This window comes from Thamnophis sirtalis, unplaced genomic scaffold (assembly GCF_051295495.1).
Source record: "Thamnophis sirtalis isolate CommonGarterSnake01/CBP01778 unplaced genomic scaffold, rThaSir2_p1.2 scaffold_4, whole genome shotgun sequence".
NCBI lineage: Eukaryota > Metazoa > Chordata > Lepidosauria > Squamata > Natricidae > Thamnophis > Thamnophis sirtalis.
In genome coordinates, this window is record NW_028261384.1 from 119,136,191 (window position 1) to 119,162,754 (window position 26,564).

Here is a 26,564-nt window from a genome sequence, read left to right on the forward strand (position 1 = left end):
AGTACAGGTAGTCCTCGACTTACAACTGTTGTTTAGTCACCCTTCCAAGTTACAATGGAAAAAGTGACTTATGGCCATTTTTTGCAGTTATGACCTTGGCAGCCTCCCCATGACCATGGGCTCAAAATTCAAATACTTGGCAACTGGTTCATATTTATGACCGTTGCTGTGTCCCAAGGTCATATAACTCTTTTGTGAGCTTCTGACAAGCAAAGACAATGAGGAAGCCAAGTTCACTTAACAACTGGCTTACTAACTTATCAACTACATCGATTCACTTAACAACTGTAGCAAGAAAATGGGGCAAAACTCACTTAACAAGTGTCTCACTTAACAACAGATGTTTTGGGCTCAATTGTTGTTGTAAGTCGAGGTCTACCTGAATCAAATTGAGGAGCATTTTGCATTCACTCCACCGGGCTTTTCTTAACACCCCTTTCTTTATCTTTATAGGGTTTGCTTCCTTGATCTCTTTTATACACTTTCTAAAAGGCCCACCACATTGGCCAGCCTGGATTGAGCTTCTCAGCCCCATACCTTCCCCCCATCATGCATCAGTTGCTGACAGTCATGCTCTATGCATCCCTTGAAGCCTTGGCTGGGCACACAGCCTTAGCTGTAATTCAGGCACCACATTATACAAACCAGAGTTGGGGACTGCCCAGCCTCCTAGCCCACCTGAAGCGCTTGACCTCACCAAACTCTAACTCAACCATGAGCACAAGCAGCAAAGTCCGGCCCTCTGAAACATGCCAAGGCTACTATGACGTCATGGGGCAATACGATGCAGCCTTCAACTGTACCACAGGAGGTTACCGGTTCTGCTGCGGCACCTGCCAATACCGCTTCTGCTGTGATGATCGATCCAGGAGGCTGGAGCAAGGGAAGTGCCGTGACAGCCCCCAGTGGTATGCAACCACCATTCCCGGCCCAGCCACGAATGGGCCCAACGTACCCAACAGCAAGCAGCAGAGCAACAGCACCGTGTATGTCATCTGTGGCGTCATCAGCTTCACCTTAGCTGTGGGAGTCGGGATCAAGTTCTTTTTCAGCAAAGCCTCCAGGAGACCCCATGGGAGAGAACTCAATGTGCCCAGGTAAGGATATGAGCTGCAGAGAGGGACCCAGAAGTATTCTAATCCATTGATGGAGGGTTAGATACTACCAGGGGTGAAATCTACTTATCTTTGCTACCTGTTCGCAAATGTGAGTTCGCATGCGCAGAAGGTCAAAAACGGACGCGATGACGTCTGGGTGGGTGATCAGAGCCTGCTACCAAGCATGCCTGCAAAGGTAAATAGAATAGCGGGGGGGGGGGAATCTGCTGTGTCATGCGATTTAGATTAGGAAATCCTGTTTTCTAGCTAATATAAATTGTGCGTCACAGCTGATTGTCGGAAATACCCGTTTGCCCGAACCTGTAGCATTTTTTTACTACCAGTTCAGATGAACTGGTCTGAACAGGTAGCATTTCACCCTTGGATACTACCCTTGAATTGCTTCCAAATCTAAAGAGTCTCCAGATTAGGGTTCAATGGGATGTATGTTCACTTGCTATGCAAAATTTAGGGGCAACTGGAAACCAGCCCATTGCAAGACAGCCTGTTTGTCTAATTTAGGGAGACCAATATTTCCCACTTGCATAAGCAGTAGCTTTTCAAGATGTAAGAAAGTGTTTCTTTCATCACATATTATTCAGTTACTTGGACTTGAGACAGTTGGCCAACGTTGTGCTCTGTCTCAAAGCTGTAGTCTCTTCCACAAACCAAGGATTTGTAATGGACTATGGAATAATCTTGAGGAAGAGGTGGAAGAGCTGCAACCCAGACAACAGTCAGATAAAAGAAATCAAGCATCCAGAATTCCCCAGCCAGCTAACTTCAGGTTGGCTGGGAGTTTGGGGAATTGAAGTCTACATGTCTTAAAGTTACCATGGTTGAGAGACACTTATCTATAGGCTCAGAGAAGTAGGGCTAAAAGAGCTAAAATTTTCCAGTGCAAAAATTGGTATTCTTGAGATGTATTGGACTTCAAATGGTATCATCCCACATAGCTGCAAGTAAAGTTGCAGCAGAATGTATCTACCGTATATAATGGAGAATTGAGGAATATATAGTATATACACTAATGGTTAGACCTCATTGTAGGCGATAGCAAAACCAACAATTTTTTTTGCAAACTGAATGGGCTTGGTAGAAAATTCCCCAGAACCTTGTGCAATATGTCCAAACTTCTGTATTACAACATAAAGAGTCCTGAAAGTGTTAAGAAAAAAATGATAATTGTAATTCTGAACAATAGACAAGGAGGACCATGCTACAATGGGATTGGATGGATTATTTCTTTATATTCGTTCAAAGTCTTCCAGAGGATAGAGAACAAGTTGTTGCCTCCTTCTGTGGGACAGTGTCAAGGAATTGGGCAGTAGGCGTCCAAATGAAGTCAGAGATGCTGACATGAACTTGTAGTTTTATATAAATAAATCTATTTGACATCAATATATGCAGCAAACTAGAGAGTCAGGCACATCACTACATCATGTGGTAAATCATCAGATACACCACAAAACAGTCTATAGAGAAGAAAAAGGCGGGGGAAAAGGGAACCTCCCCCTTTACACCCAGTAACCAATCATAATGTAGATTGCCTCATGCAGGAGCCCGTACTCTCTAACCTGTCGGTGTCAAACCTGCGATGTCAGGTTGTTGTTACGTGACATATCGCAACGTTTTTCCCTTTTGCAGAGTTGGGGTGGGGGTGGCCTGCGCATGACACATCTGCCAGTTTGATACCCATGCATAGTCTAACCAATCAACTATCACTTCGTGTACTGGCCCATTATCCATTTAATTGTTGCAGCTATTAAATTAAATATTTCAACAAACAGTTCTTTACATTTGAAACTTGTGCACTTGCCTTCATCATCTTTTGTCCTCCAAGCAAAGTATACTCACTCACAGAACATGTCTCCTGTACAGGTAGTCCTCAGGTTATGACCAAAATTGAGCCCAAAACTTATGTTGCTAAGCAAAACATTTCTTAAGCGAGTTTGCCCCATTTTACAACTTTTCTTACCATAGTTGTTAAGTGAATTATTGTTAAGTTGGTAAGACGGTTGATAAGTGAATCTGGATTCCCCATTGACTTTGCTTGCCAGAAGGCCGCAACAGGGGATCGCATGACGCACACACACACCCCGGACACTACAATTGTCAAAGATATGAGTCAGTTGCCAAGCGTCTTAATTTTGATCATGTGACCATAGGGATTCTGCAACAGTTGTAAGAGTGAAAAATGGTCATAAGTCACTTTTTTCAGTACCATTATAACTTTGAATGGTCACTCAATGAACTGTTGTAAGTCAAGGACTACCTGTATTTTTGACCAAAAGCATTGCCATTCTTTGAAGCTATTTGAGAGTGTCTGTCGCTTTTTTCGTGGGATGCGAACACAGTTCTAGATATGGAAGGGCCAGGTTGAATGTTGGCGAACCTTTTCGGCACACTGAGTGCCAAAGCGGGAGTGTGCGCGCGCATGCCTGGGAGCGCGAGGAACTGGAAGAGCCGTTCCCTGGCATGCCTCCGGTCACCTGGTCTTTCAGTTTCTGCGGTGCATGTGTACGCAAAGACCAACTGGCCAGTGCGCATACGTGCAGCAGAAACCAGAAGCATGCAGGCCAGGGAACTGCTCTTTCAATTTTCAACGCTCCCGTACGAATGAAGACCAGTTAGCCAGCGCTCAAGTGCATGCTGGAACCCGGAAAATCAACAGCTGGCATGCCCGGAGAGATGGCTCTGTGTGCCACTTCCAGCAGGTGTGCCATAGGTTCACCATCACGGTCCTAGATCTTGAACTTGTTTCCATTTAAAACTGCCTTTAACATGTATTTTTGATACGACACCATCTTGCTACTCTCCTTCCACAACTTAGTGTTCCCTACTTATATTTAACTACGTGATTTTGCGCTGCATCCCATTCAGAGCGGGACTATAAAAGGCACCCGTTTGGAGAGTTTTGTTCAAACAACTTTGCCATCAACATGCAGATGGTTAAATGCACATTCCAGGTTCCTCAACAGAATCCATGTGAATCCTTTACGATTTCCCTTCCATGAACATTTGCCTTCTTTTTTTTCTCCTGGCCAGGGCTTTGGTTGACATTCTCAGGCATCAAGCAGGCACCACCTCATGTTCTGAGCGCAACAACAGCCTTGTGATGAACTCAAACTTCCAAGACAATGGTTCAGCTCGTCCACCCAAGAATCTGTACAATGCAGTGAAACCTTCAAAAAGTAGTCATGGTAAGAGAAAGAGACGTGGGGCTGCTGGGTAAGAGAGCGACTTTCAAACTAGCCACTGAATTCCTGCCTTTACCAGGTGCTTGTCCAAAGATAATTTTACAGCGAGGCACATGTGATCTACTCTTTACTTTGCTGACCTCAGTGGACCAGTGATTTGATGCTGTCACTGGTGTTGGTCGTTTTAAATATTGGGGAAAGGGCTCATTGACTTCTAAGCAGTGAAAATAATGTTACAACAAATATCTAACAAAGAGCCACGGTGGCACAGTGGTTAGAATGCAGTACTGCAGGCTACTTCTGCTGGCTGCCGGCAGCCTGCAATTTGGCAGTTCAAATCTCACCAGGCTCAAGGTTGACTCAGCCTTCCATCCTTCCGAGGTGGGTAAAATGAGGACCCAAATTGTTGGTGGCAATAGGCTGACTGTGTAAACCGCTTAGAGAGGGCTGTAAAGCACTGTAAAGCGGTATATAAGTCTTAAGTGCTATTGCTATTATCTTGCTTCTTCTATTTGCAAAATAATAATAATCCAAAACATACTATGAAATTCCAGTGGTATGATCTAAGAGTGAAGATGCAATAAGGCAGTATTTTTTCAGCCTTGGCAACTTGAAGATATGTAGACTTCAACTCCCAGAAATGCTGGTTGGGGAATTGTAGGCAGTTGAGGTCCACCCATTTTCAACTTGCCAAGATTGAGAAACATTGCAATAAAAGATATCGAGCTCAGGCATAGTAAGGTAAACATCTTGGCCTTTGTTTCTTGGAAATCATTTTCAAATTCTCGATTAGGCCGCAAAATAATTTGCATCAGGAACAGTGTGAGTGACATAGCTTGGTTTCTAAGCTAAGAAGCTTCGAACTGGCCAATGGTCAAAAATATTCTTTTTCCTTTTTACAACCCTGTAATCCATTTGGCTGTAATGCTAAACCATGGTTTGTGCAAACTGAGAAATATCCGTGAGTAGGTCATGACATTTGAGCCAACCCCATCTTGCAAAGCATGGAAAAGCCGTGAAATCAAGACGGAAAACACAGGTTTCAAGAAACATTCTCCTGGATGTTGGCTCACTGTTGAATCAAACATAACCACCAAAGAAGTCAAAAAAGGTAAACGTTTCATTATTTGTCTGTAGATCTGACACTTCTATTGTTTGGAGTCTAAATTCAGGTGGGAATAAATTAGGATCCAAATGGAAGATCTTTTCAAACCTCTTTGGATAAAACCAAAGTTAAATAAATGTTACTGAGAGTAGAAACAACACTATATCTACACAATGCAGTATACTTTCCTAGAACCACTGAGATAACTTTTTGCCAACTACCAGCACTCTCCTGCCCCATGTTTTGTCTCCATCCTGTCCTTCCCCTCTGCAATTTCCCCCCTAGGAGTATCTCATGCTAACTTCTGCAAGTTGGAGGTTGCAGCATTTAAATTATATATGTATCAGCAGCAGGAACTAATCTGCAAAAAAAAAAAAAAAAAAAAAAAAATCCGGGGAAACAGCCTGTTTGCCATGACAACCAGTTCTGGCTGTCTGGCTGTCTTTGTGCTGGCTCAAACATTAATATTAGGGTAGTGAGGAGGGGGAGAGAACTGCATTCAGACACTCCTTTTGCTCCTTTTCCAGGTGAAAAGAAAAGTCAGGTTTTCTGTTCAAGGACATTGCACATTCTTCTCAGAGATATTAAGAGCCCAGCCAGGGAAATGACTAATCATTCTAATAGCAAATTCAGATAGTGATTGTAACAAGAGTAGCCCAAACAGAGCAACAGACAAATGATAGGAAAGGCATCAGCATGCATAGGAGAGCACAAGCTTGGTAGGAGATGGGAGTGGGTAAATGTAAAATCTGCTGTCCAGTTGCTGCAAAACATACTGATGCTGTTCCTTGTTTTCTGTGTCTTTGTCTTCTCTTTGTTTAGCCTATTTGAAAAAATGTCAGTAAGAGGAAAGGGAAGAGAGAGTGCTAGCACCAGACAAAACCTGGGAATCATACAAAGTTGTCCACTTTTTTCTCTCTCCACTGAGCTGCATGCCTGCTCTGTAAACAGTAGCGTTCAGCTTTCGGTGGCGAGAAGAATCGCCAGTGATTTCTGCAGATCACATTCCTCCAGCACGTGCAATCTAGGAAAGCAAGTTTCAAAAGGAGACCTAATAAGATCATTTCCCTTTGCAGAGAGCGTTCTGAGCACTGCCATGTTTGGACGCAGACCAAAAGCTGCAAAGAGGAGGACCAAATGCATTTGGGTCCTCTCTGATTTAAAGCAGGCGGGATTGGTACCCATATTCCAGAGCTGATGCTTGGAAAAACCTGAATGAGAGGACCTCTAGTGGCCGGCTGCGGGAACGTGCAGCGCGGCTCCATGCATGCTTCTCTTTTTTGCCTTGCAGATAATATGCATCACAATTATATCCATTTGAACGTCAACAGCCCTAAGCACCACACAGCCACTCTGGGTAAGTGTCCAGTGGTGTCTGATCCCTAGCTAGCGATTGATACAAACAGAAAATGCAAAAAATGTTGGAAGAATCCCATCAAATCACTGATTCATTATATGTCTTTTCATACATTTATCATTCATTTACACCAGAGCTGTGTTTATATGTAAATGGGCTTATATATGCTGGTGAAGAAAGGAACTTTTCAGCTGAAAAGTTCCCTAAAGTGATATACAACATACATGGCCTTTTACAACCATTACATCAATAGTGTATTTAGGCGCCCTCAATTTTCTGCAATTTATTGGAAGAATAGGAAATTATTGTTGGCTACGGCTAACCACCAGAGTTTAACATGGCAGTGCTTCCCAAAGCTGGGTAAATTACCCCAAATTGGGTAAAATTGTTTTTTCTTTGAATAACAACACTAGAACCCATTACTGATCACAGCAAGGTCATTTCAATTGACTTCAAGATTGCCACATGTACTAAAATACATTCAAAAATCTAGTGTAGCCTTTATGGTCATTGTACCTCATGTATACAAAGAAATTGGTCATTTCTCCCTAAGTATTCCAAATCATGATGACAAATCAGGGAAATTACCAGTGGCAATTTAGTGAAATGACATAAAGATAATTCAGTGATGTTGGTTTTATAACTCGGGTAGTCCTTGAGTTACGACCATTTGTTCAGCAACTGTTCAAATTTTCATGGAAGGAAGGGACTTATCATGGTCCTTGAAGTTCAATAAGACTTTCTGACAAATGGTTTGGGGCAGAGGCCTTCAAACTTGGCACCTTTAGTCTTAAAGTTGCCAAGTTTGGGAGCCCCTGGTTTGGGGTAATGAAGGAAACCGTTTGGGAGGTGCTGCCTTAAGGAGAGTTTATGTGCTAGATTTCTGATTTCATATGCTGTTTAATTTAAAAAAAAACAGGCTTAAAGACTCCCCTGGATCAAAAGGCGATTCTGAGATAGGCAGTTTAATGCTCTTCCCTTTGTATTGTGGGTGGGTCACCAAATAGAGTAGGCAGAGTTGAGTATGGATGTTGAGAGTAGACATCTGGCACATACCGTGATGAAGAAAAGAATGACACAATTGCAATGTCATGATCCAAATCTCAGCCTTTTCTATTTGTGACCTAATGGCAGATGCAAGTACTGTATATAAGCCGAGGGATTTTATGTTGTGACCACCATTATCCTTGTTTGTCATTTCCTGTCTTTCCATTCTCAAAGGCACCTATGATTTGAAGCAGAAAGTTAAATCAGTAATCCAGCGTTGAGGGTTGCCATCAAAAATGTTTCGAGGACTTGAGCTTAACTCCTGGAGACTAGATGAACATGTCCATGTTGTTTTAACATGTGTAGAGCCTTGTTAGGGACGTGGTGGCTCTGGGACTAAGACACTGAGCTTGTCTATCAGAAAGGTTGGCAGTTCAGCAGTTCAAATCCCTAGTGCTGTGTAACGGAGTGAGCTCCTGTTACTTGTCCCAGCTTCTGCCAACCTAGCAGTTCGGAAGCATGTAAAAATGCAAGTAGAAAAATAGGAAGGTGGGAAGGTAACAGTGTTCTGTGAGCCTTCGGTGCTTAGTCATGCCGGCCACATGACCACAGAGATGACTTCAGACAGCGCTGGCTCTTCAGCTTTGAAATGGAGCTGAGCACCGCCCCCTAGAGTCAGGAGCAGCACATATGTGTGAGGGGAACTTTTACCTTACAGCCTTGTTGGACCAGAGCCCTGGCCAACTGAGTCCTGCAGTCATTTCTCACAGTGGCTGACCAACTGCATTATTCTCCCAGTAGATGGCTTCAAGAGGCAATTCTACTGCCAATAAGGCATTTGACCCCCATGACTTCCAGAAATTGGTCCAACCATTTTTTTGAAGGCTAATAGGCTGCGCCACATCTTGTGGCAACAAATTCCAAGTTGAATTGTATATTGTCAAAAACAAAAGGACACCTTTTCAGAGAGACATAAGAATGAAACATATGATTTTATACGTACATTTAAATTAAATTATAATTATTTTAAAATTACTTAAGAAAGAAATCAAGTCACCTCAAGACTGCAACTAACATGCCCTTGGGTTTAAAGGCATGTTGTTGGGCTTCGTAAATCTGTTCATTTCCTTTTGCTCTAAATTGTTTTATTAAAATGCCAAGCAAATACTCATTAATGGAAGCCACCACAAAAATGGAAGAAAATACTGACCATTTCCCCTCCCAAATGGCCAATGTTTAGTGAGTGCCCCTACAACTACGAAAAGAAGGGGGGAAAGTTAAGGGTGTATGTGTATGTATATGTGTCTGTGTCTCCCTTCCCTCACTCTGACAAATTCCTATTCAGACAGACACACACACACCCAATTATACACTTACGCATAGACACCCACACATGGCTGCATCATGAAATAAGCTAATCCAACACATATTGGGAGACAGGAAAAATGAGACAAGGAATATGCAAATTCCTTCGGAGTTGTCTATCTTCTCTGACACCCATTCTAAGAGTGGAGGCCTGATCAATTTCACATTGTTGATCTGATCCAAATGTGGACATCCAGAGGACCAAACTTGGTTTGCCTCTGCTGCAACTGCCTTATGTAAACCAAGCCAGGTTGGTTTAGAAAGGAAACACCATGAAACAGCATTACAGCGTAATTCAATCTGGTTTAAAATACAAAGAACCTTCACCCACTCACCCCAGCAGGGGAAAATATATCTACCCATTGTCATTGCTGCCAAAAAAATGTTAAGGTTGATCCTGACCAGCCAAAACCTGTTATACAATGGAAAAGCCAGTCTTGTGTCACCAGAGCAGTGTTTTCTTAATCTTGGCAGTTTTAACATATGTGGACTTCAACTCTCAGAATTCCCTAGTCAACCCTGCTGGGAGTTGGAAGTTGAAGTCCACACATCTTAAAGTTGCCAAGGTTGAGAAAACACTGCATTGGAGGCTATGTTCACCCAGAAGACCAGGTAGATGCTGGCACAAAACAAAAGGGGCAGAGTTGTGTGCAAACAGAGATCACATCATTTACTTCCTGCCTGCTACTCATGATGGTCACAGAGAATGTGGCACGAAAATATTTATATTCTGCTTTTGCAGCACCGGGATCTGAGTTATGATGGAAATACGCAGGACAAGCATTGCAGTCAAACAGATTGCAATGGAGCTGCAATGTAGATCCAAAGCTGCAGAGCACCATTGTCAATATTACAACAGCTTAGAAATATTATACTTTATTTCTCTCCTCCCAGCTCCTATTCTAACTCTGAACCACTATTTCCTACAACTAGCAACAGTGGAGAAATGAAAATTTTGAATAGGAAATGGGTTTCAGGAATGATTTAACCCTTTTCCTGTTCCTGTAGTACAAGTCTACATCAGGGCTTCCTATCCTATGACTTCTTTTTCAGTGGAAAAAAGTGTAATGTAAACACAACACAACACAAACAAATACTTAGGCTAACATGTAGTTTGCCTTTCCTGGAAGGACACAAAACCTATTCTACCTGGTTTCTGGGATGATATGCAGAAACAAAGTAAATGCTAAATAAATGCAGGGGTTTCCATTGGTAAGATGGATGTAAAAATATGCAGGCAAAACTACAACACATATAAAAAAGGCTGGGATTTTGATTGCATGATTGTGGTCAACTATTTTGATTTTTTACTCCCTCCTTGTTCACATCCCTGGAACGATAGACTGCACAATCCTATATATGTTTTCAAAGGAGTAAGCCTCACTGAGTTGAATATTTCAAGCTACGTAAGTATGATACAATCGAGCAAGTACCTGGAATGTCACTATTCTTTTCAGGAATAGCCAATTGATGTCTTCACTTGTTTCCATTTTAAGATGCTATCGCCATGTTGAAGCATCCTGCTATAAGGATATAGCATTATTTCTTAGAATATGCTGGTCAATGACTGTAATAAAGATTTTGATTTGATTATTTCTCAGAAGTCAATAATTTGTGGTCTTCCACATTTTAGCTCCTAGCACCATTCTGCACAGCTCAGGATTCTGACTGAGGCTACTGTGACCTTTAGTTTAGTTACATCTGGAAGCCGATACATCTGGTGTAAAAAAGTGAGCTAGGTTTGAAGTCTTCAGAAAAGAGATGGAGGAAGAAACAATGAAAACAAATTACAGGGGCCTCAGAGGAAAGACGAGGAACCCAAACAGAGAAGTTGGCTTGATAGAATGACCCTTCCTTCGTGGCAGTTGGGTTGGAGGTCAGGGATAGAAATTAATCCCAGGTTTGTCTTAAAATCATTGATCCTGGCAGCCAAGTTGCTTTGGCAGAAGGGAAAATGAATCTGTACCTCAGTTAGCCAAATGCCAAGGCTGGTGGCTTCCTTTGCTCAAAGGAAGCTTGTTTTGTAGCAATGGTTTGTACTTGCTAAGCAAGGCGAGAAAACTTAAGCAGTTTGCTGCTTGCCCTTTAGGCTACATGCCTTGCACAGCTTGTGAGACTGAGAGCTTCATACTGAGATGGCCTGGGGGTTATGATGCTCTATTCCTGCAGGGAATAGATTTCCTCTCTTGCAGTTGAGGTAGTGATTCAGTGACGGGAGAAATGGAGTTTTTAGTATAGAACTTATTTTGGATATTTTTTTTAAAAAAAAACAAGATCAGATCGGCCAACCTTTATATCATACAGGTAGTCCTCAACTTATGACCACAATTGAGCCAGAAATTTGGGTTGTTAAATGTTTGTTACGTGGGTTTTGTCCCTTTTTACGATTTTTCCTGCTACCATTGTTAAGTGAATCACTGCAGTTGATAAGTCAGTAACACAATTGTTAAGTGAGACTGGTTTACTTGTCAGAAGGTTGCAAAGGGAATCACCTGACCTTGAGACACAGCAATGGTCACAAGCATCTGAATTTTGATCACATGATCATGGGGATGCTACAAAGGTCATGACTGTGAAAAATAGTCACAAGCCACATTTTTCAGGACTTTTGTAATTTTGAACTGTCACTAAACGAACTGTAGAGGATTACCTGTATTTATATTCTTAAACAAAGACTAGTGGGTTATAATCCAGTAGGCCTATACCTGTCTTCCCAAATCTGATGCTCTTCAGGTATGTTCAGCATTAACTTTCCAAATCTCCAGCTAGCATCCTCAAAATTTCTAACCAACATTGACCTACGTTCAGTGGTGGGATTCAAATGATTTAACAACCGGTTCTCTGCCCTAATGATTTCTTCCAACAGCCAGTTCACCACGCTGCTTAGAAAGTTAACAACTGGTTCTCCCCAAGTGTTGCGAACTGGCTGAATCCCACCACTGACTACGTTACCGATATTTTCTGGCGAAGCTATGGCACACGTGCAAGAAGTGGCACGCAGAGCCATCACCCGCTGCTCTTCCAGGTTCTGGCGTGCCGACCAGCTGGTCTTCACACGTCCGGGAGTGCTAGAAACCAAAAGAGCAGCCGCCTGGTGCACATGTGTGCACTGGGAAGATGATTTTCCAGTTTCTGGTGCACAGGTGAACGCAAAGACCAGGTGACCAGCACACACGTGTGTGACAGAAAATAACCTTCCTGGCACACCTGTGCATGTGAAGACCAGGTGGCCGGCACGTCAGAACCCGGAAGAGCAAAGGGAGCAGAGCTGCCAGCCAGGATGAGAGGGCCGAGGCTTCCCTCCCTCCTGCCCATGCAGGCTTCTTGCGCAGCTCCAGTCCGTGACACTGAAGTGCATCCACAGTGCCTGGCTGGCTCATGCAAAAGGGGCATCAAGGCAACCTTCGTTGGATGGGCAGGTGGCTGCCCTGCCCACTGCTCCTGCCGCCACGAGGGGTGAGTGGGCGGTGATGGTTCTCGCACTGCCGCTTCTGGCTGGGATGCTAGAGCAGGAAAGGAGGAGGAGCTGCCATTGAGAAGACAAGCTGCCCCAGGAGGGCCGGAGGAGAGTGCAGCATGGAGACACCACTGAGGGGTAAGAGGAATACTGGGCTGGCTGAGAAACCTGAAGCACAATGCTTTATAGCCCTCTCTAATCCCTCTCCTTTGCATCCTTTTTTTAATTCCACCATTTCTTTGATATTAGTGTAACTCTTGTCTCACAATGAATTGTCCCACAGTGAGTTGGCGGTGGCAAGTTGGCAGTGGCAAATTGTCATAGATAGAACCCTTACAACCCATTATGGTCACATGATCAAAATTTGGATGCTTGGCAATGGCATGTATTTATGATAGTTGCAATATCCCAGATTCACGCAATCACCCTTTCCGGCCTTCTGACGAGCAATATTCGCTTAACAACCTGTTACGAACTTAACAACTGCAGGGATTCACTTAACAACTGTGGCAGGAAAGGTTGTAAAATGGAGCAGTTGTAAATGGAGGTTGTAAAAAACTCAGTAATGAAAATTTTGGGCTCAATTGTGGTCGTAAGTCGAGGACTACCTGTAATTAATTAGTAATTTAATGGTCATTTTCATGTACTTTTCTTTGCAACACTGCGGAAGAGTTTTTTCCAATTCCCAGTCTGTTATTTTTGCATGTTTCCCTATCCAAGTATGAACTGGATTTTTTTTTATAAAAGGCATCTAACTGCAGGCATTCTGCAATGATTATTTACTAATCAACTAGCCCAATTGCTAATTGTATGATTAATGTCACAGCACATTTGAATTTAGGGTTCAAGGGGAGGACTCCATTTGTATCTACTTACAGGCTACTTCTGTGTAGTGGCCAGAATTGGGAACAAGGCAGAGAGTAGATAAGTGAAAAAGTAGATAAGGTTTCGGGAGAGAGAAAGGGGGCCTTGTTCACGTATTGGGAGGGTAGATGACCTTTGAGGTTGTTGAAACTGTGCTCTGTAACAGGTGGAGGGCAGGGGTGAGCTGCTATGGGTTTGCCAGGTTCAGGAGAACCCATAGCTAACGTTACGGCTGGTTTGGAGAACCTCCAAATCCCACCCCTGGCTGAAGTGGTGAAATGTAAAAATTTTTGTCACCGGTTCTTTGGGCATGGCTTGGTGGGCATGGCTTGGGGTGAGGGGTCATGTGACTGGGTGGGCGTGGCCATTTAAAAAACATAAGCATTTTTTACTACCTATTCACCCGAACACCAAAAAAAAAAAAAAAAAAGGTTCAGTTTCCCCCCCCCCCCCACTTTTTAAAGCATTTTTTTTTACTACCGGTTCGGGCAAATAAGCAGGAAAAAATAATGCTTTAAAAGGCTGAAAAAATGTTTCAGACAATCATGCGACTCACAGCTGAGCCGTGCGGTCCTCAAAAGCTTTTTTTTTTTACTACTGGTTTAGAGAAAGAGCGTCCCTACTGGTTCGCGTGAACCAGTGCGAACCGGTAGCATTTTACCCCTGCCTGGCTGGCCCTGACCACCCCACCCACCCCTCCCAAGAGTCTCCACGCGGCCCGTTTTGTATGCGAGGTAAGTGCAGGGACCGTGTGGAGGCTCAGGGAGGAGGAAAAACAGGCATCCTGGAAGTTCTGGAAGGCCCGTTTCCAGCCTCGGGGAGGGGGTGGGCTTTCGGAGCCCGGAGGAGACAGTTTTCGCCATCCCAGAGGCTCAAGGAAAGCCTCCAGAGCCTGGTGAAGGCGAACCTCCCCCCCCCCCCCCGCACCATGGTGCAGGAGGCTAATTAGGCCACGCTCACCATGGCCACGCCCACCTCTGCAACCGGGCAGAGAACCCATTGTTGAAATTTTTTTGAAGCCCATCCCTGGTGGGATACACACAAAGGAAATGGTTCTGAAGGGCTAATGCATGAGGCTTGCTCATCCTAACAGAAATAGTTGAGTGGAAAATATTCTTTTAACATGGCTGCTGAGACATTTATAATGAATCACACAGTTGCAGTCATAAATGAAGACCAATCAGTAATGAAAGGAGACAAGTAATTTCTCATGCTAGGGGAAGAAAATAAATGACTTACTACAGAATCTGCCGGAGGGGAATGGAAAATAGGTAATTGAAAACTAGTTGGTAATGCTGAATTGAGTAAGAAAACAGCTGATTTAAAAGGAAAATTTCTCAGCTAGTGCTGAAGAGACCCTAGCACTCTCCACCCCTTGCTAATTTCCCTGGTGGCAAAAGTTATATTGAGTTTTGATTCAAAGCACCCCTTGAACGGCCTGTGAATCAAAGCTCTCTTTCGGATCAAACTGTCAAATTAGCTCAGTGGGCCAAATTAGTTCATTGGGCCAAGTTGAGCTGCTGTTTTTGAATCAATTAGGGGAAAAAATGGAGGATTTATGCTATGGCACATTCCCTTTTATTAAAGTAAACAGTCGAAGCAGTTTGCAGATTTGAATTGCCCAGTCAATTCACCTCTTTGAATCAAATTGCACATTGGGGTGAAAAGCATTCGGAAGTTACAGTTGGTACAGAGTGCCATGGGCAATTTTGGCCCCCCCCAGAATGACCTCAAAAACAGCATGGCTCTGTGAGCTGCATTAATTACCTGTCTGCTTCTGGGTACAAGTCAAGGTGTTGGTGATTACCTTGAAAGCTCTCCATGGTATGGATTCAGGTTATTTGAGAGACTGTCTCACCTCACAGCATTGGCCCGTACCACTCGTGCCAGCAGAAGTGGCATGGTGGTTTGAGTCCTGTCAGCCTGATTATCCTGGCTGGAGGCCCTTCTCTGCTGTTAGTCCTGCCCTCTGGAACATCTTGCCACCTGGTGTGAGGTTGGCCTCAACATCCTTTTGTAGAGGCCTAAAGATATGGCTCTGCCAGTTGGCCCGGGGCCCGCACAGCACAGTGGAGGTGGTTGATTGAGTAACAACAGATCCCACCTCCACACCCACTCAGCCCTCTCCCTCCCCATGTATCCTTAGGTTTTAAGATAGATTTTAATTATTTATGTTTCCTCCCCCCTAAAAAAATAGTTTATTGAAAAAAGATTAAAATACAAAGCACCGCAATATTTTAAAAAACCCACATACAACAAAAAAGACGTTAACAAAAATCATCTTAAAAAAGAAACAACAACATGTCACATGACATCCTTTGTAATTGAATGCTGATTCATATAATAGAACAATTTTGGATTCCCACCCCTTGCAAAACAATGTTTATGTTTTAATTCTATATGTATAGACATATTTTTATGACTGTTAGCTGCCCAGAGTTACCTTATGGCCGTGATGGTGAGCCAGAGGTGGCACGCAGAGCCCTCTCTGTGGGCATGTGCGCCATTGGCAGCTGCTCTTCTGGTTTCCAGCGCACATGCGTGCCGGCCAGCTGCTCTTCACGCGTGCCAGAGCTCTGGGAACCTAAAGACCAGCTGGCCAATGCTCATTCATACACCGGCCACCTGTTCTTTCGGTTTCCGTGCCCCAGCATGTGAAGACCATGCGCGCACCGGAAACCCAGCATGTGAAGACCATGCGCGCACCGGAAACCCAAAGACCAGATGGTTATCGGGTTTCCAGTGCTCATGCGTGCACGCATGTTCTAGTTTGGGCACTTGGTGCCAAAAAAGTTCACCATCACTGCCTTATAGTAAGGTGGGCAGCCAATAAATTTTATTTATAAATAGATAAATAAATCTAGATGAATGGATGGATGGATGGATGGATGGATGGATGGATGGATGGATGGATGGATAGATGGGCTTTATGCCTGCTATCCCCAATTTGAAGTGGGTTGTGGGTTTTTTGCATACCTCAATTAGATATCTTGGAGGATTCTCATGGAGACCATGGGAATGGAACAGAAAGTGAAAGCTACCATCTGGATTCTGCGTGAAGCAGAATGAACAAATGATTTCCATGCCAGACTCAAGGGCTAGTGTGAAAGCAAGTAAAATGCAGCAAGTCTACGTAGACTAATGGATTTTTTTCCCCTCTAATTTCTCTGTTCCTTTAAAAGACTGGCACATGAATGATACCCCAAGCCATTCCTCAACCAAATACAATACCCTCAGCTGCTCTCGTTCATTTCACAACCTCTCCCATCTGCCTCCATCCTACGAGTCAGCAATCAAGTCAGAACTCAACCGTTACTCCTCACTCAAACGATTGGGTAAGTTGCATTATTTATAAAAGGAAATGAGGAGTTTTTGTTTTTTTTAAAGAAAAAAGTGACAAACCATCTTGCAAGGCCATTCCTTGGGATTAGTAGCGCTTAATAAGTGATGTAGCATATTTCTTCACACCTATGTACTTGTTTCAAAATCTCTCTTTGAATTCTATTCCTTAGGTCCTATCTTCTCACAATTTTAGAATTTTAGCACCCAATCTTTAAATTGCCACATTGAGATTCTCCAGAGATAGTTTTGTGTGATTGTTCTGGGCCTTTTGCGTAGTAGGGAGTCATAATTTATCATGCCAGAGGGCATTCTGACACATATCATAAATTGTTCCATTCAGATATGTGGAAAGGGAGTGTGTGTGTGTGGATGTGAATTTCTTTTTTCATAACGAAAGAACTATAGATGAGAAATAGCCATGCGCTTGCATGCACACACACACACACACACACACACACACACACACACACACACACACAGTATATTTCTTTGTGATCCGTCGTTTTCAAGAAAGTGTCTCCTCATTCTCCCTGTGGTAGTGATGAAACCCAGGAAAATGAAGTGAGCAAGGAAAATAGTTTTGTGTCCTTGATTTTTCAGTGAGAACTGCATTTGAGGAGATCTTGGCCTCTGAATTCAGACATCCTAGAGCCATGATGGCGAACCTATGGCACGCATGCCACAAGTGGCACGTGGAGCTATTTCTGAGGAGATGCAAGGCATTGCCCTGCTGATTTCGGCCTTGATCTTTGGCTGTTTTTCGCCTTCCGGAGGCCCGTTTTCCGACTTTTGGTGGCCCAGTAGCTCCATTTCCCCCCCCCCCCCCGATTTTCTAGGAGCCTGGGGAGGGTGAAAATGGCCCAAAACACACACCAGAAGTTCAGGAATGGACTTCCAGTTTGTGCATTGGGCTGTTTTTTGCGGGCCAGCCTCCAGAGGGAGAAAAACAGCCCAAAGGGCAACCCACACGTCCATTCCCAAACTTACGATTTGCGTGTTGGGCCATTTTTTACCCTCTCCAGACTCCTAGAAAGCCTCTGGAGCCTGGGGAGGGTGAAAAACAGACCTACTGGGCCCACCGGAAGTCAGAAAACCGGCCCTTTCCGGCCTCTAGAGGGCCTCCAAGAAAGCCATGCACGCACTGAGGGTCACACACACATGTACAGGAGGGATGGCGCAGGGGGGGGGAGCATTAAATTATGGGGGTAGGCATGTGAACACATGCAATAGCGCGCACATTCTTTTGGCACCCGAAGCAAAAATGGTTCGCCATCACTGTCCTAGACATTTATTTATTTATTTATTTATTTATTTATTTATTATTTATTTATTTATTTATTTATTTATTAGACTTATATACCGCTTCATAGAGCTTTCAGCCCTCTCTAAGCGGTTTACAGATTTTTAGCAAATTGAGTCAGCAAGTTGCCCCCACAGTCTGGGTCATCATTTCACCCACCTCGGAAGGATGGAAGGCTGAGTCAACCTTGAGCCGGTGAGATTTGAACCGCTGAACTGCAGATAACAGTCAGCTGAAGTGGCCTGCAGTACTGCACCCTAACCACTGCGCCACCTAGGCTCCTGTTTTAACTTTCTATTAGTGCCCTGCAAAACTTACATTTGGTACTCCAGGCTACTATGGGATGTTTCAAAGAAAGCACTGAACTGCCACCAGTTAACTTACAACTGTTGACCTACCGGAGTGGCACTCAGTAGTTAGAGTGCAGTACTGCAGGCTACTGCAGTTCAAATCTTACCAGGCTCAAGGTTGACTCAGCCTTCCATCGTTTCAAGATCAGTAAAATGAGGACCCAGATTGTTGGGGGCAACATGCTGACTCTGTAAACCACTTAGAAAGGGCTGCAAAGCACTGTGAAGAGGTATATAAGTCTGAGTGCTGTTGCTACCGATATATGAGAATGAGTCAATTGGAGAACATGCAGTAAATCCTTCAAAGATTTCAATCTCACTAGATTGCTATTAGTTTACTGATTTTTCTACATCAATGGAAGAATCCAGTAGCTAAATACATACTGCATTTCAATCACATTTAATGTGGCCAGCTAGTATGATCCATTTTAGACCTAAGCTGTAGGATGGAGGAATAGTTTTAAAGTACCGGAATACAATTTAAGGCTCCAGAACTACAAGTAATTCCCAAAAATCTTAGATTCATTTCCCAAACATCCCCAGCAACTTATCAAACTGCAGTTAATAAGATGGAAAACATAAATTATAAAATGATTTCATTTTCATTTTATTTTACCATAAAATGAAATCAAATCCACATTTGATCTAACCATTGCTTTCTGGCATAGCATTTAAAGCCAAGTGGGACTTTCAGCCCAGAAGACATGACAGACTCCTAAGAGGATCAATACCTTTGGAATTGTTCCTTCTGAAAGAAGGCAATCTCGCTATAATCTGGAAAAAAAATAGAAACACTGAAGGAACACAGTCGTTAACAGGATGTTGTGTTGTGCTCTTTAAAGTGGAAGGCATGGCAGTTCTGCACCAAACATTTAGTGCAAACCACTTGCATAACCATCCATCTATGTCTCTAATGTTCCTTTCTCCTGTTTTAAATCTCACCTTTCCATCTCTCCATCATCCAGTAACATTTCACTTTTTTCTCCATGTTTCTCAGCAGCGGAGAAGGACTTGGATGAATTCTATGCCAAGCGGAGGCATCTTGCTGAGTTGACTCGAGGAACGCTGCCCTTACATGCCATGAAAATGAACTACGATAGGGATAGCTACTCTGAGAAGTCACACAATCCGCGACGGGTCATGTCACAGGAACACATCCTTTCAGACGGTGGAAATGGAGTGGGAAGCTACCGCCCATCACATTACGACTACACCATTCCAAGAGAGCGTGTCATATCTCACGAGCGCCTTCTCTCCCGGGAAAATTTGCATTCTCAGGAGCACTTGCTTTCTCCAGAGCGTCTCCATCAACACACGGGTCCCTTCCAGGAGATGCACCTGGGCCATCAGAAGGCTGTTTCTCAGACCAATGTCTGTGCCAGCAGCACCCCCATGCTTGACCACCATCACATGATGATGAAAAACTCTCATCCCACCTCCAACAATTCTCCCAAGGCATCTGCTCCTTGGGAGACTAGCAGTAGTAGTAACCAGGCAGCCGCCACCCGGCGCCAAGGGTTTGCATCCAAGAGGCAAAGTACCATTGATCAAGTCCAATTCATCCCGGGGCACCACCCAACCCAACACCTTCCTACTGGCAGTAAGAATGAGGTCACGGTGTGAGTTGTCCCTTTTCCCCAACTCAGGTTGATTGGACTTTCCAAGGCCATATTTCTCTCCCTTTTTCTGATCCACCCCACCCTTTATTTGGTGCTCACTATCTTTTTCTTGGGGTTCCCTCCCTTATTTTTAGTCTTGTGGCCTCCATCTCGGTTGATGTCAAGTCCTAGCCTGGTCTTTGCTAATGGCACTATCACGGTCTTCACTGATTTTTGATTGGGTCCATTTGACCTGCCAGGTCCTGACAATCTTTGATGATGATATTGGCTGATTACAGCTCATGATAAGAAGTGAGTATATCAAGGCCTGCTTGGTTTCATAGAAGACATCAATTATGCAGTATTAGTCAATTTCTGAAGATGTCAAAATTAGTTGGGTTCATACAATTAATGCTGCTACTATCACTTCCTATGTCTGTTGACATTACTGTCCAGGTTTAGTGACATAAAGGCTGAATTGATTTTTAGTGATCAGGCCTATGGATCCTTCCAAAGACGTGAAGATAGCTTTGCATAAGATCAGTTACTAGGCCCCCATCAACCTTTGATTACAATACTAATTTTGTCCATCAACATTTGATGGCATCATTGCTCTGGGCCTTGTCTCAGATTTTTGAAGACTAAAGACATCACTTGTGGATTTATGAGGTTGGCACCCTTTGCCTCTTACAACTCTAAGCGCTGTGAACCTTGCCAATCTTAGTGGATGCTCAATTGACCAAGTGACACCATCGACACCATCAATGGTGTCAACACTGTGGATTCTGTCAGCTGCAGTTCATATAAGCGCTGTGGGTCTTGTTGACCTTTAATGCCCTCACCATCAATTTCTGATGGTATCAACACTGTGGACTATTGTTGACATCAACACTGACTTGTCAGTGGTAGATGCCATTATTGGAGAAAGATGTTTGTTACTGTACTGGTTGTGATAGAATACTGTAGGATATTACATGGACTGATAAAGTCAGTTACAGTACGTAGGTCCTGTATGGTGATGGGCAAAATCAGTCATGTTGATGTTGGAAGAGACCATGTCAACATTTCATGATAGTACTGCCAATCTTGATAACTAAGAATGCTATCAAGATTCCTGTGCCTGTGACATCTTGATGATTTCAGCACAATGGATTCAGCCAATAGCTACAGATTTCAAAGTAGCCAGACTTGGCAACGATGTTGACTTTTGGTGGTTTCATCACTGTACACCACACTCCTCATTGTTGACATTGCTGACTGTTTCTCAGCTCATCCACTTTGCATGAAGCCATTTCTATGAGGCTTCATGTTTTGGGGCTGGTTAACAACTGGGACCTAGTTGTTGGAGACAACCTGCCCTTAGTGGTGTACAGATGAAGGCTATTATGATCTTCTGATGATCTAACCATCACTTTGCTCATACAGTGGTAAAGTGAATAGATGAGACCCCCTTCCACCTCTTTCTCTTTCTTTCAGATATGCTGCAAGAAGGGAATGGTGGCCATCTTATCCTGTTGCCTCCAGTAACAAGTCTGGTCAGTGCTAAAGGTGGAGGAACTGGAGTATTATATAATACACAGCCCTTTGCCACTCTCATTCTATCCTTGTGTTATAACGTGTCCATAACTGATGATAAAGATGTAGGGCACAATCAAGTCCACCCATTCTGCTGTACATATCTTATTATATATTGCTTGCATTCCATCGATTTTTCTAGTGCTTTTTATTTACCTTCCCATTACAGGGGATATCCATCAATATTGAATTTGTGAGTGCGTTTTTTTAAAAAAAAAACTCTGATATTTCAAATGCAATCATTACAAATAAACTTCATCCTAACCCTACCTGCTTTCTCTCCAACTGTGCATCCTCTGTGATGCTCAGGATGCTTTAAAAAATCCTTTCCACATTACATTTTCTGAATGGTCTGTTCTTTTTTTAAGCAAAGACGTAAAAAGTATGGCAAATATCCAGTGGGTCACGGTATTTCTTTAAAAGTTAAAACGTGGAAGATAAAAATGATTTAAAAAAAATAAAATCCCTCCCCCAACATTAAATTAGACCTTTGGAATATATATATATATATATTATTTTGTGGGTAATTTTGATAAAAGAATGCTTGCTTGGTTGAAATTTTGCTTTTAGCCACTACTACTTTCATTAGTTTAAACATTCATATTCAGGCTTTTCTTAAACAGATCTTGGGCAGACATTGAGATCTGAGTTATAAATAATAGTTGAATCGTCATTGTACTTCTCATATGTATTTCTAATGCAGGAGAAAGATATACAAGGATTTGTAGGTTGATTACTGTCCAGTGTTGGGAATTACTCTTTGCCATATTAAAAATATGGGCTACTTCAGATGTGACACTGAACCAAATTTCAGCAATATGAGCTTACATGGCTCTATAATTATCAACCTCTCCAGTCCCATTCATTCCCTTCAGTACAGCTGGTATAATAATCCCAGATTTGTTTGCTTCGGTTTTAGATTAGCCACTGTTTGCCATATTTTCAAAGCAGACTGACAAACTGTGGTTCCTATTGAGTTCATTGCAAACAATCCAACTTCAGATCATAGTTTACTCATATTTTCACTCACTAGAGTTTAATGCTTAGACGGCATACTAAATTCAGGCTTAATTGTTAACTATGATAGTGGCCATAGATCACACCTAAATCAAGAGTAGCCAAATTAGATGATTATATACAAAGCAGAGAAAGTAAGTCATTCGCTTTGCCAAAGGAAGAAAAAGATAGAAAGAATGGAACAGACGAGGGAACATTAGTTGTCTTTTCCTTATGCTACATGCTACATGTTGATGTAATGTTATGGTGTATGCAACCATCATTTAAATCTTCTCATTTCCCCACTTTTGTGAAAGGAATTGAGTGTGCAGTACAAACATGGCTTCTTTAAAATCTTTGAAAATATTTTTAAGTGTATAAGTCTGGTAAAAGGGAGAATGGTTTTTTGATGTAATTTCCTCCCCCCACCCCAACCATTATAGCTAGTCCTTGACTTACAGCTATTAGTAGAGTGACCTTTTTGAAATTACAATGGCACTGAAAAAAATGACTCATGACCAGTTTTCACACGCATGACCTTTGCAGCATCCCCATGGTCATGTGACCAATGGTCATGGGGCACTTGGCAACTGGCTTGTATTTATAACTGCTGCATTATCCCAGGATCATGCGATCGCAATTTGTAATCTCCCCAACAGGCTTCCGACAAGCAAAGTCAATGGGGGAAGCCAGATTTGCTTAACAACCTCATGATTCATTTAAAATAATTCGCTCAAGAACTATGACAAAAATGGAGCAAAACTCACTTAACAACCGCCTTGCTTAGCAACTGAAATCTTGGACTTGGTTGTGATCGTAAGTCAAGGACTGCCTGTATTTTTCTTAGTCTTGATTAAGACTGCCAAACCAAGTGGGGGAGAGGAAACCAACTTTGATATATTGAATGTATATTTATTCTTGTACTCTCCTAAACCATTGACGTTGTAGTTTTGGTGGAAAAACAATTTTGCTGAAAAAAAAACCTGTCCGAAATTAATAAGTCCAAAACCTTGTCAGGATTTGAAGCAAAGGCTATCCAGAAGGCCTGGAAAACGTCATTATTTCATAGTCCATTGATTTCTCAAATGTAAATTGATTTTGTTTGTCTTCTTTCAAGGCTTTATTTTTATCACTTTATGATCTGCACTAACATGTCTTCAATTTCTGATAATATTTTAATGCTGTCTCTTGTAACTTGTAAAAGGTCAGGGAACCATGTCTGTTTTGGAATAATCTACATTGGTGATCCCTATTTTTCCACCCACCACGTCCTTCCCTGATGGATTTTGTACATATAGCAGGATCAGCCTATAACATGGGGTGCTTTAATTTACCTTCCTCAGAGGAACCAGATTATGAGCTTGCTATCGTCTAAAGCAGACGTGGGGAACAATGGCTGCTTCATGACTTGTGGACTTCAACTCTCAGAATTCCTGGCCCAGGAATTCTGGGAGTTGAAATCCATTAGTTATAAAAGGGCCACCATTCCCCACCTCCGGTCTAAAGCCATCTAGGCTTATTCCTGCCTCATTTGTTCCTTCCCCATCCTGCGTTCCTCCTTTCCTCTTCCCAAACTCAAATCAAGGGCTAATGACCTCCATTTTCACCCCTTCCTTTTGGGAAGTGCTGGCGGGTTATTACATTTTCCATTTCTGTATTTCTTAATGCAAAACCTTGAGGGAGCAATAGAAGACCTAATTTGCTAAAAGAAATAGAGAAGTTTTCAAACTTGACTGTGGGGACTCCAGAATAATGCTTTAGAGTTAGAAAGATATGCAGAACTCCTTTCATCTTTGGGCCAATGACTTTCCAATATTAAGAGTGGAGCAGAATTAAAACTATCTTAAGTATTTAGCAAAGTGCTACGTTATCATTGGCCAAGGTTCTTCTTTACTCAAGAAAGTTTGAGACTGGAGAGATACTCATTAACATCAATTAAAACTTCCTTGTTTAACTTCAGTCTGTCTGATTGCTTCCTGATAAATGCCGTGAAGGGATCAGGAATGAATAGTCCATTAATTTCCTCTTAAATAGCTTATCTTAATAAGCTCATTACTATTTCCTTTCTGTAATTGTCCAGTGTGTGTCTGAAAGGACAAAAAATGCCTTTAATTATGATTCCCTGTCATCATTTTTTGATTGAACTGCCCATTTCTTTCTTTAAATAAAAACACAACCAGATAATAATGAGAGGAAACCAGTATTTAAAACCTCACATAAATGTCTGATGAATCCTAGTTTCAAAACCATTGACTCAGCTATCCAGATCTGTCTTCATTCTTGTTTAAATCTGATAATCTATCATGTAAGGTGAATTGGTGTGGTCATTTGATGTGTCATAGAAACCCATCCCTCTGGAATGATTCATGGGGTAGCGTGTTGTGAACGAGGCTTAAACTGCTGTTTAGGATGAAGCTTGGATCTGCCAAAATAAAATAAAAAAATAATTAAAATGTTAAATTAGGATTAGAGTGGATGTCGAGTCAGTCACTAAGTAACCTTGAGCTAGTCACTGTTGCTTAGCTTAACCTACCTCTTTAGTTTTTGTGAAATTAAAATGAAGATGAGGAAAGATTATTCAAGCTTCCTTGGTTTGGGATAGTTTAATTTGGGCAGAGGCTGAAAGTTGTGATTTGTGTCTTAGTGAACAAGTATAGTCTACCCAGACTTGGTTTATCATTCATTGCAATCTGGTAGTCTCAGGCCTTCTCCTGCTTGAAATCAAGCCCGATCTTTGATTGACACAAAGAAATACTTCTGCTTTATTTTCAGAAGAATGCATATTTGCATTCTGATCTCTTGCCCTTGTTTTTATGTTGTAGACTGATCTCTGCCACTCTACCATCTCCTCAGAATATGGAATGCATGCCTAGGATAGTGTGAGATAAATGAAGGAGAGGGGGAACTTTTTGTCTGTGATGGGTTATTGTGTGGAAAGGTTCAGTGTCTACTGAAGATGATTCCAAAAAGGATTTGAAGCTCTTTGATGTTACAAGTCCAAGAATATTGCTGGCTCAGTCACAGTCTAACTGAAGCTGTACCATAATTCTTTTCTAGAACAGCTATAGATCAGAAATATTTTAGTAGCCCTTTCTTGCATTGATGGGAACTAAAATAACCCCATCTACTGGCTTCTTTCTCTTCTCCTACACAGCTTCAGACACCTTGATACTGTTCTCAGTGTGTTGGGTAGATAAAAAGGAACATTATCTTCAGGTTAGCTTCAGGATGAGTCAGAGCACTAAAAATTAGCATGATAAAATTTTCATGAAGAATGGCTTCAGTAGTGAGGTGTTAGTCAATGATATCTGGAGAGTTTAAACCATGGAAATTCCCTTTTGCCTGTGGATAAGAGCAGGAGAGAAAATTAGCCAATTTTAATTTAAGAAGCCATAATAAGAATAAGATAACAACTTGAAATGAACATATGTATAAGTGAATTGGATTTCAGCATCCCAAAAGTTCTTAAATCACACTTTTTCCCCCAGTGTTTTGTTTCTGCAGTTTACAAAAAATGTCTTTCTAAATTTTTCATGCATCACTAAAGCATTTGAATGACTGGTTCAAATCATATTTTAATGGCTTCTTTCTGATACTCCTGCTTTTTGAAAAGGCAACTGTACTTTCTTTGTTTTCCCTTGAAGACATTTCACTTCTCATTCAAAAAGCTTTTTCATTTCTGAAGTAGCTTCTTAGATGAGAAGTGAAATGTTTTCAAGGAAAAACAAAGGAAGTCCAGTTGCCTCTTCAAAAAGCACCTTTGGGACAACCATGAACTGGATTACTGAGAATTTCCATTGACACTCCTTTCCTCCTTTCTATTGAAATCCACCCTCTGAATTCTACAGTAGCTCTCTTTGGATACCAATATTCTGCTAATATTCTGCCATTTGCAGAATTGCACTTCCTAAAATATAACATGGAAGAGACAAATAAGGCAAGGGGGGAGAGTGAAATCTTGTATGTGAGAA

General features: G+C 42.3%; 1 protein-coding gene across 3 annotated transcripts in view; it reads left to right on the forward strand.

Annotated features, from left to right (window-relative positions):
- The window catches only part of SHISA7 (shisa family member 7), a 46,298-nt gene extending 19,984 nt beyond the window's left edge, over window positions 1-26,314 (forward strand). The window contains exons 2-6 of one of the 3 annotated variants that reach the window (XM_087713913.1): window positions 454-1,097; window positions 4,146-4,300; window positions 6,694-6,759; window positions 16,615-16,767; window positions 19,425-26,314. In XM_087713913.1, the coding sequence (XP_087570039.1) occupies window positions 550-1,097; window positions 4,146-4,300; window positions 6,694-6,759; window positions 16,615-16,767; window positions 19,425-20,047 (1,545 nt within the window). In that variant the 5' untranslated portion in view covers window positions 454-549 and the 3' untranslated portion in view covers window positions 20,048-26,314. Of the gene's footprint in view, window positions 1-453; window positions 1,098-4,145; window positions 4,301-6,693; window positions 6,760-16,614; window positions 16,768-19,421 lie in introns of all 3 variants that reach the window. The other 2 variants (XM_087713912.1, XM_087713914.1) reach the window with 2 other exon arrangements.
- The last annotated feature ends 250 nt before the right edge of the window (window positions 26,315-26,564 follow it).